Source organism: Nerophis ophidion, linkage group LG20 (genome assembly GCF_033978795.1).
Source record: "Nerophis ophidion isolate RoL-2023_Sa linkage group LG20, RoL_Noph_v1.0, whole genome shotgun sequence".
In the NCBI taxonomy this organism is placed as follows: domain Eukaryota; kingdom Metazoa; phylum Chordata; class Actinopteri; order Syngnathiformes; family Syngnathidae; genus Nerophis; species Nerophis ophidion.
The window spans coordinates 16,422,931-16,440,430 of record NC_084630.1 but is presented as its reverse complement, the minus strand read 5'-3'; the positions used below and the strand labels follow the sequence as shown (position 1 = coordinate 16,440,430).

At 39.4% G+C, this 17,500-nt stretch overlaps 2 protein-coding genes across 3 annotated transcripts in view; both read right to left on the bottom strand.

Moving 5' to 3' along the window:
• The window catches only part of si:ch211-286b5.5 (uncharacterized protein LOC100003596 homolog), a 7,560-nt gene extending 1,554 nt beyond the window's left edge, over positions 1–6,006 (bottom strand). Inside the window, exons 1-2 of one of the 2 annotated variants that reach the window (XM_061880603.1) lie at positions 5,732–6,006; positions 5,256–5,382 (exon numbers count right to left, since the gene is read on the bottom strand). In XM_061880603.1, the coding sequence (XP_061736587.1) occupies positions 5,257–5,382; positions 5,732–5,821 (216 nt within the window). In that variant the 5' untranslated portion in view covers positions 5,822–6,006 and the 3' untranslated portion in view covers position 5,256. The remainder of the gene's footprint in view (positions 1–5,255; positions 5,383–5,731) is intronic. The other variant, XM_061880602.1, reaches the window with a different exon arrangement.
• A 3,973-nt stretch (positions 6,007–9,979) lies between these two features.
• LOC133538590 (uromodulin) lies at positions 9,980–17,336 on the bottom strand. The gene is made up of 10 exons (XM_061880246.1): positions 17,209–17,336; positions 14,720–15,511; positions 14,173–14,601; positions 13,684–13,998; positions 13,386–13,594; positions 11,052–11,203; positions 10,596–10,838; positions 10,349–10,508; positions 10,210–10,282; positions 9,980–10,138 (listed from the first exon to the last, which is right to left on the bottom strand). The coding sequence occupies exons 1-10, from the start codon at positions 17,270–17,272 to the stop codon at positions 10,119–10,121; spliced, it is 2,457 nt and encodes an 818-aa protein (XP_061736230.1). The 5' UTR covers positions 17,273–17,336; the 3' UTR covers positions 9,980–10,118.
• Between the last annotated feature and the right edge of the window lie 164 nt (positions 17,337–17,500).

Below are 17,500 nucleotides of genomic sequence, written 5' to 3'. Positions count from 1 at the left end.
GGTGTTTTAGCAAGTTGGGCATTTATTCCGTATTTTTTTTATCGTCATATCAAATAAAGATGTGTCAAACAGAAAAATGCAACTTAAATTGTAACACTGTATTTTAATAAATACCAAAAAAGGACATTTTTCTTAATATCTCATTGACAAAATGATTCAACCCCCTAGTTACATGCATCTTTAGTACTTAGTAGAACACCCTTTGGCAGTAATTACATCCTTCAAACATGATACATAACCGGACACAAGCTTCTTGCAACGATCCATAGGTATTTTAGCCCATTCCTCTTGGGCAAAGGCCTCCTCCAGTTCATTCATATTCTTGGGCTTGTATGCTGCAACTGCCTTCTTCAAGTCCCACCACAGGTTTTCTATAGGATTTAGGTCTGGCGACTGTGAAGGCCACTCAAGAGTCTTCCAGCCCTTCTTCTGCAACCACTCTGATGTTGATTTGGAGGTATGCTTGGGATCGTTGTCCTGTTGGAAGGTCCAACGTCTCCCAAGCCTCAGCTTCGTCACTGACTTCATGACATTTGCAGCTAATATATCCTGGTAGGAAATAGAATTCATAATGCCTTGAACGCGCTGGAGATTCCCGGTACCTGAGGCAGAGAAACAGCCCCAGAGCATGATTGACCCCCCACCATGCTTAACAGTAGGCCAGGTGTTCATCTCTTTGTAAGCTTCATTTTTTCTCCTCCAGACATAACGTTGATTCTGAGGCTCAAAGAGTTCCAGTTTTGTCTCATCACTCCATAGAAGAGTTTCCCAAAACCTTTGGGGTTTGTCCAGATGATTTTTGGCATACTGGAGTCTATTTTTTTTGTGCCTGGTAGTCAGAAGTGGGGTGCACCTGGGAGTTCTGGCATGGAGGCCTTCATCTCGTAGTGCGGGCCTTATTGTCTGGGACGAAACTTGCGTTCCTGCCTCTGCAATGTCCTGTCGTAGTTCCTCAGCTGTTACCCGGGGGTTTTTCACCACTGTACGCTTCAAATACCGGACAGCAGTTGCACACAGCATCCTCTTTCTACCACTCCCAACTGTGTCTCTTGGAATGTGTAATGTATTTGCTGTTTTCTTATATCCATATCCTTTCTTATGAAGAGAAATTACCTCCTCTATTGACTTCTTTGACCACTCCCTGGACTTCACCATGTTGCAAATACACCATTGACCATCTACAAGAAGCTGAGCGTTACAGTCTTTTTCAATCAGTTTAATTGTTGCTCGTTATGGTTCTTATCACATCTACAGGTGTTTTCAACACCTGATTGAAAATACCTTATTCAAATTCTGTTCTTAAGAGTTATGATCTTCAAGGGTATGAATAATTTTGTCAATGAGATATTAAGAGAAATGACACTGTTTGGTATGTTACAAAATATCATGTTGTAATCCAAGTTGCATTTGTCTATTTAATGCATTTTTATTTGATATGACTATAAACAAAATACGGAATAAATCTCCAACTTGCTAAAACACAAATATATGTATATATATATATATATATATATATATATACATATATATATATATACATACATATATATATACATATATACATATATATACATACATATATATACATATATATATATACATACATATATATATACATACATATATATATATATATATATACACATACATATATATACATACATACATATACATATATACACATACATATATATACATATACATATATATATATACATACATATACATATATACACATACATATACATATATACACATATACATATATATATATATATATATATATATATATATATATATATATATATATATATATATATATATATATATATATGCATACACACACATATATTATAAGGTCCATACAGCTTTTGGAGCAACATATGTTGTCATCCAAGCAACGTTATCATAGACGCCCCTGCTTATTTCAGCAACAGCGTGGGTTCGTAAAAAAAGAGTGCGGGTACTTTCCTGGCCCGCCTGCAGTCCAGACCTGTCTCCCATCGAAAATGTGTGGCACATTATGAAGCGTAAAATTCGACAGCGGAGACCCCGGACTGTTGAACGACTGAAGCTCTAAATAAAACAAGAATTGGAAATAATTCCCCTTTCAAAGCTTCAACAATTAGTTTCCTCAGTTCCCAAACGTTTATTGAGTGTTGTTAAAAGAAAAGGTGATGTAACACCTTTTATATATATATATATGTATATATATATATATATATATGTATATATATATGTATGTCCTTTGCAAACTACTTTGGCACGTGTTCCAGCCATGAAATTTTAAGTTAATTAATATTTGAAAAAAAAATTAAGTTTATGAGTTTGAACATCAAATATCTTGTCTTTGTAGTGCATTCAATTGAATATGGGTTGAAAAGGATTTACAAATCATTGTATTTCGTTTATATTTACATCTAACACAACTTCCCAACTCATAGGGAAATGGGGTTTGTAAATATATATATATATATATATATATATATATATATATATATATTCCAAAGACATGCACCTGGGGATAGGTTGATTGGCAACACTAAATTGGCACTAGTGTGTGAATTTGAGTGTGAATGTTATTTGTCTATCTGTGTTGGCCCTGCGATGAGGTGGCGACTTGTCCAGGTTTATCCCGCCTTCCGCCCGATTGTAGCTGAGATAGGCGCCAGCGCCCCCCGCGACCCCAAAAGGGAATAAGCGGTAGGAAATGGATGGATGGATATATATATATATATATATATATATATATATGTATTGTCCAGGGTGTACACCGCCTTCAACTCGATTGTAGCTGAGATAGGCACCATCGCCCACCGCGACCCCATAGGGAATAAGCGGTAGGAAATGAATGGATGGATATATATTTCAAAGACATGCACTTTGGAATAAGTTGATTGGCAACACTAAATTGGCTCTAGTGTGTGAATGTGAGTGTGAATGTTGTCTGTCTATCTGTGATGGCCCTGCAATGAGGTAGCGACTTGTCCAGGGTGTACGCCGCCTTCCACCCGATTGTAGCTGAGATAGGCACCAGTGCCCCCCGCCACCCCAAAAGGGAATAAACGGTAGAAAATGGATGGATTGGATATATATATAGTATATATATATATATATATATACAGACTATATATGTGTATACATATACATATATGTATATATATATATATAAATACACATATGTATGTATATACATATATGTGTATATAAATATATACATACACATATGTATGTATATATACATATATATGTGTGTATATATATATACATACACATGTGTATATATATATAAATTATATATACATACATATATATGTGTATATACATATATGTACATGTATAGATACATATATATGTATATATACATATATGCATTTATATAAAAATATATGTATATATATTGATATATATATATATAAATATATATATATATATATATATATATGTATAGATACATATATGTATCTATACATATACACTTAAATAAAAATGTATATGTACATATACATACATATACATGTATATGTACATATGTATATATATATATATACACACACATGTACATAAATACATATGAGGGATCGAAGGTCACGGTCATTCAATGTTGGTTTCCGGCCATGCCGCTTACGTGGAGTGATTTCTCGAGATTCTCTGAAACTTTTGATGATATGGACCGTAGATGCCGAAATCCCTACATTTCTTGCAACTGCACTTTGAGAAACGATGTTCTGACTGTCTTACTATTTACTCACGCAGTTGTGGACAAAGGGGTGTACATCGCCCCATCCTTTCTTGTGTAAGACTGAGCATTTTTTGGGAAGCTGTTTTATACCCAATCATGGCACCCACCTGTTCCCAATTAGCCTGCACACATGTGGGATTTTCCAAATAAGTGTTTGATGAGCATTCCTCAACTTTATCAGTATTTATTGCCACCTTTCGCAACTTCTTTGTCCCGTGTTGCTGGCATCAAATTCTAAAGTTAATGATTATGTGCAACAAAAAATAAATGTTTATCAGTTTGAACATCAAATATGTTGTCTTTGTAGCATATTCAACTGAATATGGGTTGAAAATGATTCGCAAATAATTGTATTCCGTTTATATTTACATCTAACACAATTTCCCAACTTATATGGAAACAGGGTTTGTACTAAGTAATCTGAGGGCAGTTTAAAAGGCCTACTGAAACCCACTACTACCGACCACGCAGTCTGATAGTTTATATATCAATGATGAAATATTAACATTGCAACACATGCCAATACGGCCGGTTTAGTTGACTAAATTGCAATTTTAAATTTCCTGCGGAGTTTCTTGTTGAAAACGTCGCGGAATGATGATGCGTGCGTGTGACGTCACAAACTGTCAGGAAATATTAGCTCAGTACCAGTTACGGCTAAAAGAAGTCTCTTTTCATCGCATAATTACACAGTAATATGGACATCTGTGTTGCTGAATCTTTTGCAATTTGTTCAATTAATAATGGAGACTACAAAGAAAAATGCTGTTGGTGGAAAGCGGTGTATTGCAGCTGTCTTTAGCACCGAGACACAGCCGGCGTTTCTTTGTTTGTTGTGAGGCTTTAACACAGAGCGGTCAAGCGAACATGTTTCTCTATGTCAACCAGCATGTATTTGGATGGGAAAATTGTGATATATATCTTACCGGAGACATCATTGGATTATTCGTTCTCCTGCAGTAGCTGTTTAAAAGGCAGCTGTGAGCTTGGCTACTCGGCTTCTCTCTGAGACACTGCGTGTTCCGCAGCCACCCGACCTCGAAGTATGTCTTTACAATCTCATTAAAACACTATTAAAACAATAAGCAGATAAGGGATCTTCCAGAATTATCCTAGTAAATGTGTCTAATTACATCTGAAACGATCGCTATCAATATCATCATCCACGAAGCTTTCATCCTCGCTCAAATTAATGGGGAAATTGTCGTTTTCTCGGTCCGAATAGCTCTTGCTGCTGGAGGCTCCCATTAAAAACAATGTGAGGACGTGAGGAGCCCTCACCCTTGTGACATCATCGTCCGTGACTTCCGGTAAAGGCGAGGCTTTTTTTATCAGCACCAAAAGTTGCGAACTTTATCGTCGATGTTCTCTACTAAATCCTTTCAGCTAAAATATGGCAATATCGCGAAATGATCAAGTATGACACATAGAATGGACCTGCTATCCCTGTTTAAATAAGAACATCTCACTTCAGTAGGCCTTTAAGGAAATGTAGTACATCACCAATGTGTACCTCAGAACAAGGAACAGGACTTTGGGGGTCTGAAGGGGTTATCACTGGAGGGGACACCGACCAAGAGTGGGTCCTTGGAGGCATTTTGGAGACAGAAGTTTCTCAGCTCTGCAGCAGCTTGGGACACCTGGAGAGGCAACAGTTGTTTAAGAACAACACCTTCAAACAGACTAATGACTGTAATGTAGCAACACTCTTCTTTACCAATTATGCTCATGTAAAAGAAAATTATTTTTACAGTATAATCAGTACTGTACAAGTTCAACCCCATTGGCTTTTTCCTAAGTAGTCACGTGACTAGCGACAACCTTGTGTTTGTCATCTACAACTATATTACATTTAAAAACAACATTAGTTTAAGTGTTAATAAAGGTCAATAGTTGATGTGCAGCATGGTGTTGATTTTGTATGAACCAACACACTTTATCTTCGCCATTCAACAGGCGCTTAGTTTGATGTTTGTTGGCCATTCGCACCTTGATCCGTCGAAGACTGGCTTCGAACCGGAGCTGCTTCACGGTCCTCTGGGCGATGATTAAGTTGTTGCTGGCGTTGTTATTCGACATGGCGGCGGCTGTTAGGGAGAAAAGTCCAGAGTTGTTTTGTGTACACGTCCACCATAGACAGGAAGTTGGTCCGTAAGCCTCTAAACCTCTTCTTCCAATGGCAACAGCAGAAGTGTAATTGTCCCGCCTAGCCCATGCCAGGGCCAATTCTGATTAGTTTTCCTGCATGTCAATCTACGTCCCTGTCAGAAACAACAGTACTGGATGCGAGTTTATACCTCGCATACAGTACTGATGCAAGGGCAGGGATGACCGCGCCCCTCGCTCCCTGGAGCTCATTTAATTGGTCGCTGCAAAGTATCTCGCTGGTGCTTTAAGTACGCCCCCTTCGGTGGCTGAAGGGAGCAAAACTCTACTTTTATTATACTTACCTTTAAAGATCTACCGCAGGGGTAGGGAACCTATGGCTCGCGAGCCAGATGTGGCTCTTTTGATGACTGCATCCGGCTCTCGGATAAATCTGAGCTGACATCGCTTGACACGATAAGTAATGAATTATTCCACTTGGTAAAAATAACGTTCAAAATATAAAACATTCTCATGCTTTTTTATGTTCAAGAAGTCGCGTTAATGGTAAGAAGTTATTTATTTATTATTGGTTAGTGTGGGGCTTGCCCTCCTGGGGGTTCTTCAGACCACCAAGCACCGACATGAAAGTCTGTTTCAGGGTTACAATATTGTTTTATTTTTCAATAAGTCTCTCAGTTGCTTTCCAGCAATTATCTTTTTCTCTTTCGTTCTCGCTCTGGCTCCAGTTTCAACCCCGTCTCTCCTTCTGGCTGCTGCTTATAACAGAGCGACAGGTGATTAGATAACAAGGCCCAGATGGGCTATCTACGCACCTGTCGCTGATTTCGAGGCCGGTCCTGGCACACCCTGCTTCGCTGCAGGCCCGCAGGCCACGTCCCCTCCACAGTTAGCTTTAGAATAACAATGTTATTCCAAAGAATAAGAGACTTATTATACTCTAGAAATGTTGGTCTTACTTAAAAATGCACGCGTTTAGTTGTGTTCAGTGTTAAAAAAAAATATTATATGGCTCTTACAGAAATACATTTGAAAATATTTGGCTTTCTTGGCTCTCTCAGCCAAAAAGGTTCCCGACCCCTGATCTACTGAAACCCACTACTACCCACCACGCAGTCTGATAGTTTATAAATAAATGATGAAATATTAACATTGCAACACATGCCAATACGGCCTTTTTAGTTGACTATATTACAATTTTAAATTTCCCGGGAGTTTCGTCTTCCAACCGTCGTGTAATGATGACGTGTACGCAAGACGTCACAGGTTTTTAGGAAGTATGAGCGCTGCGCACACACACAGCTAAATGTCGTCTGCCTTAACGGTATAATTATACAGTTTTTTGGACATCTGTGTCTTTTGCAATTTGTTCATTTAGTATTGGAGAAGTCACAGTAGAAAGATGGAGTTGGGAAGCTTTAGCCTTTAGCCACACAAACCCACGGTGAATCCTTGTTTAAAATTCCTGGAGGTGAAAGTTTCCTATGGATCAGAGCGTGGTCAAGAGAACATGGATCCCAACCACATGTCAACCAGCAGGTTTCGGTGAGAAAATTGTGGTTAAAAAGTCAGTTCTTACCGGAGAAAAGCTGAGCTTGTGCCGTCCATAGCTGCCGTCGAATCCCCTGAGACACTGCGCGTCAAGACACCCGTGGAGACACCCTTCCGACTATCAGGTAATATTAAACTCAGTAAAACACTAGCAACACAATAGAAAGATAAGGAATTTCCCAGAATTAACCTAGTAAATGTGTCTAAAAACTTCGGAATCCGTCCCAATGCAATCGCGTTTTGTTTTTTTAAACTTTTTATTTTATCTTTATTTTTTTTTGTAGTCCGTCTCTATCAATATCTTCAAACACGAATCTTTCATCCTCGCTCAAATTAATGGGGAAATTGTCGTTTTCTCGGTCCGAATTGCACTTTTTGTTGGAGGCTCCCATTAAAAACAATGTGAATATGTGAGGAGCCATCAAACATGTGATGTCATCGTCTGCGACTTCAAACAGAGACAGAATTAAATTTAGACTCAGATCTGAGGAGAGACATGGCCACTGTACCCTCTGTACAGTCCTGCACCACGGTCTGACGAAAAAGGTTTACGTCTCCTCTTTTATTTAGATATTCAATGTTTACGCAACAACACATGTCACAACAGAAATGGGGAGTATGAAAACAGTCATTGTTTTCGGTCACATTGAAGACAAAAGAAGATGTGACCAGCTGTACAGGTCACACTGAGGGTGGCCGTATAAACAACTTAAACACTGTAACAAATATGCGACACACTGTGAAACCACACCAAACAAGAATGAAAAACAGATTTCGGGAGATCGTTCGCACCGTAACAACATAAACACAACAGAACAAATACCCACACCCTTTTGAAGCACTAACTCTTCCGGGACGCTACAATATACACCCCCGCTACCATGGGGCGGTTTAGCTCGGTTGGTAGAGTGTCCATGCCAGCAACTCGAAGGTTCCAGCTTCGACCCTCGCTTCCGCCATCCTAGTCACTGCCGTTGTGTCCTTTGGCAAGACACTTTACCCACCTACTCTCAGTACCAGCCACACTGGTTTAAATGTAACTTAGATATTGGGTTTCCCTTTGTAAAAGCGCTTTGAGTCACTGGAGAAAAGTGCTATACAAATATAATTAACTTCACTTGTCTGTTTTTTATGCCTGCTGCTGGTGAAGTTTCTCTCCTATTGTTCTTTTTCTGTTGCCATGGTTTCCAGGAAAAGGCGGGAGTGACTGAGCAAAGCTGGTGTCAAGGGATCTTTCCATCATGTTCCTGCCACGCCAACTCTTCTCCATGCTTCTTGTCTGCAACTTGCTAAGCATTTTTGCTGCATAGCCTGTTGTTCGATTTTGTATTTTTTGTTCAGTCCTCATGTCTTTCCTTGAGGCCTCCTCTTTGTGTACTCCTTTTTTGTACTTTTTGTGTGACTGGTTGTCTCCCACCAGTGACATATTTTTTTTGTTTCCCTACGTTATTTAGAGTGTATTGTTAACTTTCATGATCCTGGCACTACTTACCAGGATCATCATCTTTTATTATGCTTCACTTTTGTAATTAAAAGATACTTTTTGTCCTCATATCATCTCCGGTACACACAAAAACATGCTGGGTCATTTTGATAACCCATTTTATGAGTTGCGAGTGTTGGGTTAAATGTTGGAGTTATTTTTATGAAGAGCAATCCATTTTTTGGGTTATAAGGGTATTATTTTAACTTGATTTCTGGGTTATCAAAACTATGAACCATCTTTGGGTAAAAAGCTTTTTTTTATTAAATAGGCATGTTTTTCTTGAAGGGAATTTAATTATGGGTTAATCTCAATAAAATGATTTACAATCACACATCTTATGTACATAAAAATATTTGAGCATACTCTATAGGACTACTATGATCATACAATTCTTGAAAAAAATGTCACTCATATCTTGCTTTTAAACATATTTCAATGAAATAAAAATAATTTTGATCAGTATTTGGGAAAGAGTAGGACAAACCAGCAGTAAAATGTATACGTTTTAACCAACTATTGGGTCAAGGAGAGCTAAATTGTGCAACCCAATCGATGGGTTTGGAATAACGCAACATTATAGTGAGCATAACTCAGCTTTTCTGTTAAATAAAATTAAACCAAATAGGTGGGTTATGAATCAACCAACATTGACTTAGCACAACCCAATTTTTGGGTTAAATAATGAAACCCAATAGTTTGGTTGGGAATAATCCAACATTAAGTTATCACAACTCAACTTTTTGGTTAAGTAAGTCACACAAGAGTTGGCTTGAAAAGATTAACCCAAAATGATGAGTTAAAATAACTGAAATAAGGGGCTTGTCCTTTTCTGAACCAGCAGTTGGTTAAAATTGGGTTTTTTTGTTAACCCAACATTTTTAGTGTGTACTTTCTGGGATCTCCCTGGGAGAAAAAAGCATAACAAAATTGTACTATCACAAAATTGTAATACAACAAAGTTGTAATATTACATAGTTGTATTATAGTATAGTTTTTTTTAAGTAGTTACTGTAATATAACAGAGGACAGATATGACATCAGATCATGAACATTCACTTGCTGTAATAAAGACCAGGAGAATGAAAATATGTTGTTCCTTTATTTTCATATAATTAAAACTCCATTGATTGCCATTTTTAGAAAATAATTTCATGATGATTTGTTGTTGATCTTTTTTTAATTACTTCAAAAAAAAAGTCAACTTTGTTAAACAATGAGCTCAATGCCTTGATGTCACTCAGATGAATTGTCCCCTGAAAATCAAGAAGACAAGGGTGTGATAACATAATTATTATGTCCATATATTATTGAAACCCATACTCACAAATGATTGGTCCAATGGTCAGTGGCTTGATTGGAATCTGTGAGGTAGAGCGTTGTGCTCTCCTTGTGCAAGACTAGATGGTGGGAGCATGTCAAAACATTAAAAACAATTACAGACGTAGAATTGAAATGTGACTCACCGGAATGCAGGTGTATCTCCTGCGGTCACACAAGCTAAGGCTGCAGTGGAGGTATACATTCCGGTATTCTCCCTGAGGAAGAAAGAACAGGACAGAAAAACGAGCCCGAAGGGATGATCCGCTCTCAACCACTGAGACTTGTTGCCGGTCAGTGGGACATCTGATGAAGACAATGGAAGACAGTAATTTATCGGCAGTATTCTCCAAGCATCTTGGTGATGATTTACCCAACTGAGCGTAGACATACTTATTGTAGATGAGGGAGTATCGCTCAGGGATGCCAGGGTTTGAGAAATGGGAGGCGAAGCAGTCCTCCAAAACAACTGCCAAGCTGGGATCTCTCTTGTCCACAGAGACCCCCACATATAATGGTGAGCCCACTGGAAGGACCACCCCACCTGCTGGATAAGCTTCTGTATAGTTGGAGTTGTGGAACAGGACCATGGAGGCTCTAGCTCTGGGACCTGAACCAACAACACTGCCTTCCAACCTGTCAATGAAATATACATAAATTCGAAAACTATTTCCGAGTTCCTTTTCTCATTTATAATATTATTCTAAAGTTTAGTGGTCACAAGTATTATTTTTTCCAGCCCTGAATAAATTATAAAACACACGGATGTCTTTTAAGTCAACTTATTTACTAAAATAATTGCAAATCATGACAAATCATAAACACCCAATTGATGAATGGACTACTCACGCCAGGAATGGGCTGATGGCCACGTTTAGTCTGCTCTCTGTTTCCAGGGGATAAGCACAGGAGAAAGGAAGACTCATAGGGACAGAAAATGAAGTGTTGATTGTTGGATAGATGAATAAACTGTTGGAATAGATGGCATGTGTGCTATTGGTCTGAAAAACACAAAATCATGACTTGAAACATTGACAATTCAAATAAGTTCTTAGTGATTGAGGTACTTAAGAGAGTCATTCATCCATAAGGTTTCTCATCCATTCATTCATTTATTTTCTTTAGCACTTGTCTTCATTTGGGTTAACGGTATGCTGGTCCCTATCCCAGCTGACTTGGATTAAGAGGCCAATCACAGGACACACACAAACAACATTCATTCATACTCACATTCATATTGTTAGTATGCAATTTCAGTCCCTTACTAAATTAGTGCGCATATTTTTGGAATGTGAGAGGAAGTCGAAGTACTCAGAGAAAACTCGCGCATGATTCGAACCCTATGTTTCCTGACTGAGAAGCCAACATTTGACCGATTGTGACCATCCGTTGGCGATAAACACACCAAGGATATAAATGAAGGAAAGTCCACACCTAAAATGTAGACGTGAAGAAGTCTTCAGGATGTAAGATGAAATGTCTTCAACAATCAAGAAGTGTTCAGTTGCCCCCATTCATACTTGCCAACCCTCCCGGATTTTCCGGGAGACTCCCAAAATTCAGCGCCTCTTCCGAAAACCTCCCGGAAGAAATTTTCTCCCGAAAATGTCTCGAAATTCAGCCGGAGATGGAGGCCACGCCCCCTCCAGCTCCATGCGGACCTGAGTGGGGACAGCCTGTTTTCACGTCCGCTTTCCCACTACAGTATATAAACAGCTTGCCTGCCCAATCACGTTACATCTACGGATTTTAGTAAAAAACTGCACACACAAGGAGACGAAGCTGAGGAACGAAGAAGTTACAGTCATGGTGACGTCGTCTGTAATAGAGTGATCTATGTTGTCTGTTGCCATCTCCTGGTAAATGTTGGCTATAGCGTTATGGGGTTGCTTTTTGATTGGCCAACGATTTACGTGGTGTTGCGCACCTGATGTCAAGTGAGGGAGTAAAGAGCCCACAGTAAAGAGACGTAACTTCATCACCTCGCCTGGTCATTGACTCCATCCCACTATATTACACCGTTGACGAGCAAAATGAAGAAATACGCTTGCAAGTTCCAAAACTAATGGAAACAAGAATTTCAGTTTATCCAGGATAGCTCGAAGGGGAAGGGGTATCCATCCATCCATTTTCTACCGCTTATTCCCTTTGGGGTCGAGGGGGGCGCTGGTGCCTATCTCAGCTACAATCGGGCGGTAGGAGGGGTACACCCTGGACAAGTCGCCACCTCATCGCAGGGCCAACACAGATAGACAGACAACGGGCAAGGGGTATGTTGCCTGTAAATTTTGTAGAACAAACTTCTCAATTTAACACGGTGGATGAACTGATATACTCAGTCATGAACGGTCAGCGAAGCACAAAGCGTCCGCAGCGCAGCATCGTTCACAACCCAGTATTATGGACCACCTCGCAAAACTGAGACCCAATGGTGTAACTTATGCTGAGACAAAGATGGCTATGCTGATAGCTGGAAGCAACATCCCGTTCTCCTTTGCGGATGTCTACAACAAATCCGTGAAGGGTATGTTCCCAGATTCAGAGATCGCTCGCCAGTACGCAAATGGCAGAACAAAAGTTACTCAAATAGTGAAAGGTAAGTGTTGTTGTTTTTTTTTAGTAACCAGCAAGCACAGTACAGTTAGTAGAACAACTGTGTTTTTATTACAGTGTATTTGATAGGTGCCATCTGAAATTCAACTATTTATTTTATTTATATATATAATAAAATACATATATATAGCTAGAATTCACTGACAGTCAAGTATTTCATATACATATATATAAATATATATGAAATATATATGAAATATTCGAGTTGGTAAATTGTAGCTGTAAATATACTCCTCCACTCTTAACCACGCCCCACGCCCCAACCACGACCCCAAACACGCCTCCGTCCCAACTCTGACCACCCCCCCTCACCCCCCACCTCCCGAAATTGGAGGTCTCAAGGTTGGTAAGTATGCCTCCATTCCCCCTTTGCTGATGACCAAGACCTGATGACTGGCTATCTACAACACTTATGATCTAAAATTACTCCTATCCTTACATGTTGAAAATGAGCATGCACCGTGCCAATGGGAGAAATGGTTAAATCATAATCAATTGTTATTGTTCGTTTGCTTGGAAATAAAATGCATAACTACCTAATACGGTACAGTACATTGTGTTTGTTTTTACCGTCAGTTTGTTTCCACAAGCATCTGCCTGAGCATCAGCTTCGTACCACACGACATCATCTTGCACCCTGACCCAGGAACAGTTGTGGACTGCAAGGTTGCCAGTGAGTGGGTTATAACCAGCGCTTGTTGTGCTAACTGAATTCAGGCCCACTTGGATTTTGTCAGAGCCACAAATAAGACGAGATATCCTGAGTGGAGCGTCCGATTCTGAAGAAGATATTGTGGGAGCATCAATTTTCATTCCTTAGTGTAATATTCCAAATGATCATTCAAATAACTAAAGAAATTAAAGCCACCTTCACAAATGACGCCTGCATCCTCCCTGTGATCACAGTTGTGTGCTCCAAATCCACGATGTCTGCAGCTCGCTAGAGAACTTTCATTGCCATAACAACGGACGTCATCCAACCAGATGGGTCCCCTGCCTTGTCCGAAAGCTGCACTGTGCAGTGCTGACCGAGCTCTGCCACAGCCCAACTGTCTGCACACCACATTAGCGTTGGTGAGGTCCCACACGTCGTCACACACTGTTCCCCACTGTCGATTATGGTAGATCTCAACTCTTCCAGAGCAACGGTTGTCAGAGTTGACCAGCCTCAGGGGTGAAGCAGCTGACACAGAAAAACACATATCATTAATGTATGTCAGCCTACACAGTTTGGAACTAATAACATCATGACATTGATCAAACTGCAAACTTTGTATCTGAGGATTGTCGGCTAACATTTTTACACCACGTGGGGCCATACTAGAGATTTCAAAGTCTGTAACCTATTTCTTCTTACCCTCACAAACCACGCCAGCATCTTCGTTGTGACCACAGTTGTGTGAGCCAATCCCTTGGTGTTTGCACTCACTCAGCTTTGATTCACTGCCGGTGCATATGACATTGTCCAACCAAATGGGTCCTCTGCCTTGTCCAAAGTAGGCTCTCTGTGGGGCCGATAAGGCTCTGCCACAGCCCAACTGTCTGCACACCACCTCGGCATGCTTTAGGTCCCAGATATCATCACACACTGTTCCCCACTGTCCACGGTGGAAGATCTCCACTCTTCCGGCGCAGGAGCTGTTTCTACCATTTACCAGAAGAACCTCACCCTCTTTTATTGAGGCCACTGTTGTTGAGAGAGTGTGAGGCGCTTCACTGATGGTAGTTGTTGGCTCCACTGGGGAAACTTCAGGTTCCAATGTTGAAGAACTTATTACGTCAACCTCTGAGCACAAAAAAAGTTTTGTTTGACTGAACGATATTTGGTTCCTACACCTACAGACAATGCAAATTGGATTTTATTCTATGTTTGTATTACGAAAATGCCTTGAATGGAATAATACCTGCACAGTAGCCCAGACGGCATGTGGATGGCTTGACAAGTTTGTACACGTAGTAGCTGGACTCTCTTCGAGAGCACAGCTTGACATGGATGGTATTTGAATCAAAATGGCAGCATTCCCTCGCCCAGGCATTACACACAGTGCGAGTTACAATTTCACCCGATTGTGTGGGATGAGGTTCCGTTATCCATAGAGGTGCATGTGTTCCACACATGTTTTCTTCAATACATCTATCGGGAATACGTGCACTATTGCCCCCCAGAAACAGACGATACCAACCTTGCCACTGAACATTTCGGTCACAATTGGCCTGGTTGCTATTATTGTATCTAAATTCTGTGGAACGCCAGGCATCGTTGAGGACAGTGTAGCTCTCACAAGGGTCTACACAGCTCATCCCATTATTTCCAATACAGTCCATGCCTGCTGGACACGAACCATTTCTACATCTGAACTGGACAGGTGGTGAAGAAATGCCAGATCTGGAAAGCAAAGCTGGGGTCAAACATTCGTAGGAGCCTGCTGTGTTTTGGCAAACCCCGGGCCGCGTGCAAGATGAGTCGGAGAGGGAGCATTCATCAACGTCCACACAGCCACTTTCAGGTGACCACTGGTAACCTCGGAGACAACATGAACCGTCGCTGCAAGTAGAGCGATCGTAACAGTTGACACCATCACCCACAAAGCCATCTTTGCAGACACATGAGAAGCCGGTAAAGGAGTCCCCCCTTTCCTGTGACGGCTGGCATGTTGCTTCGTCATGGCATGTGTCACAGCTGGAAACATCTGAACCTAAGAAAAATCAACCGTGTTAAATACAGGCTGTTTGTTGATTTAATTTCTGAAAAGGACTCCACAATCCCTATGTACAAAAAGTGACGAAGAGCATTTATTAGGTCTGATGTCAAAATCAACCCTAGAGTATTTTTTTTATTGAATACCACCACCCAGCTCAAGACTGACAACCTTCAAGTGGCGCCAGTGGACACCATTGTCTGCCGATCACAAATGTGTCTATGATGAATAGGAAAATAAATTTTGTTTTTTTTCTTGGCTTCAAATCACATTCTGCTCATGGCCCCAATTTATTCATTGTCCGCGCTGAGTAAAACGTCTGATACCAAACAGTGTCAGGGGTTTGGATTTTCATTACATTTTGAAGTAAACTCCAATACATGTTGGAATTTATTTTCGTTTAGAAGTTTAACTGACCATTTGAACCTCATGTTGTGCAGACCAACAAACACACAAACAGGTGCAAAATACCGGTATTCGTATAGTACCGCGACACTAATAAATTATATTTGCTACTATACCGCCTCTAAAAAGTACAGAGGACTTTAAATATGACCAATGTATGATCCTGTAACTACTTGGTATCGGATTTATACCCAATTTTTTGGTATCATCCAAAACTAATGTAAAGCATTAGACAACAGAAGAATAAGTGATTATTACATTTGAACATAAGTGTAGATAGAACATGTTAAAACAGAAAATAAGCAGATATTAACAGTAAATGAACAAGTAGAATAATAATTCATTTGGTACCAATTGTCCTTAATAATTTTGACAAAATAATAGAATGGAAAATGACACGATGTATTACTGCATACATCAGCAGCTTAATTAGGAACCTTGGTTTGCTTACTTATTACCAAAAGACAAGTTGTCTTGTATATTCACTATTTAATTTGAGCACAAACTTGTAATAAGAAACTTATGTTTAATGTACCATAAGATTTTTTGTTAAAATAAAGCCAATAATACAATTTTCTGTGGTCCCCTTTATTTAGAAAAGTATCAAAAAGTACCGAGAAATATTGAAATACATTTTGGGGACAACACTAATACAAATCAGTAGTACTTTTTTCCGTTTAACATTAATGGAAGTCAACCTCAGTAATTTTAAACGTGGATGAATAGTATGCAGTAACTGATCCTGAATTTACAGATTTACTGTAAGACTAAATGCACTTTTTTTTATTGCTCATATTTTACCAATTTGCCTGCAAATGTGCTTCTAGGATCCCACTGACAAATTTGTCTTTTATATGCGTGTGATATAGTATAGTATTGATTAAATTACTATATAATAATGATGCTAAAGTGATCTATATTGATGATAAATGAGTAAATTATGCATACTGTAGATGAATGGAACATTCATCATCAATGAGCAGAGGTCAACTCCAAGAAGTTCAAAGAACATTTTGGATATCAAGATAAAGATGCTGATACAAGTTAAAAAATATATTGTTTCCATGTGAAATTTACATATTATTTTTGTGTTTTGTCAAAATTGTAAGTAAGATTTGTAAATGTAGATGTTTGATACAAAATTGGATTGAAAAGGTTTTGGCGCAATAAAAAAACTGAGATGTTTACATTTACAGTAATATGATTAGTAGTATCAAGTGGATATAACAGTGTAGTGTAGTGGTGCTGAATACTTACAATTGTGATGTCAAAGCACATTTTTAACCTACCTGAAATCCTTCCCGTGACGAGCAGCACGATGAGGAACCTAAAAGTCCTTCCAGACATCCCCATAGTGGCGCAAACACCCCGTTCTTGTTAATAAGGATTTGCAAGAATTGTTGGCATCACCTGGACCAGGAGCCGAATGTTCCAAGTGAAGACAGTGACAGAATTTATAGGCCAGTCTTATGTGCACACAATCTTACAAAACAATAAGTTGTCAAACAGAAACATAATATGAAGCACACTTCAACACAAGTACGCACACAACACACAATACACTTTATCGGAATGAAACAC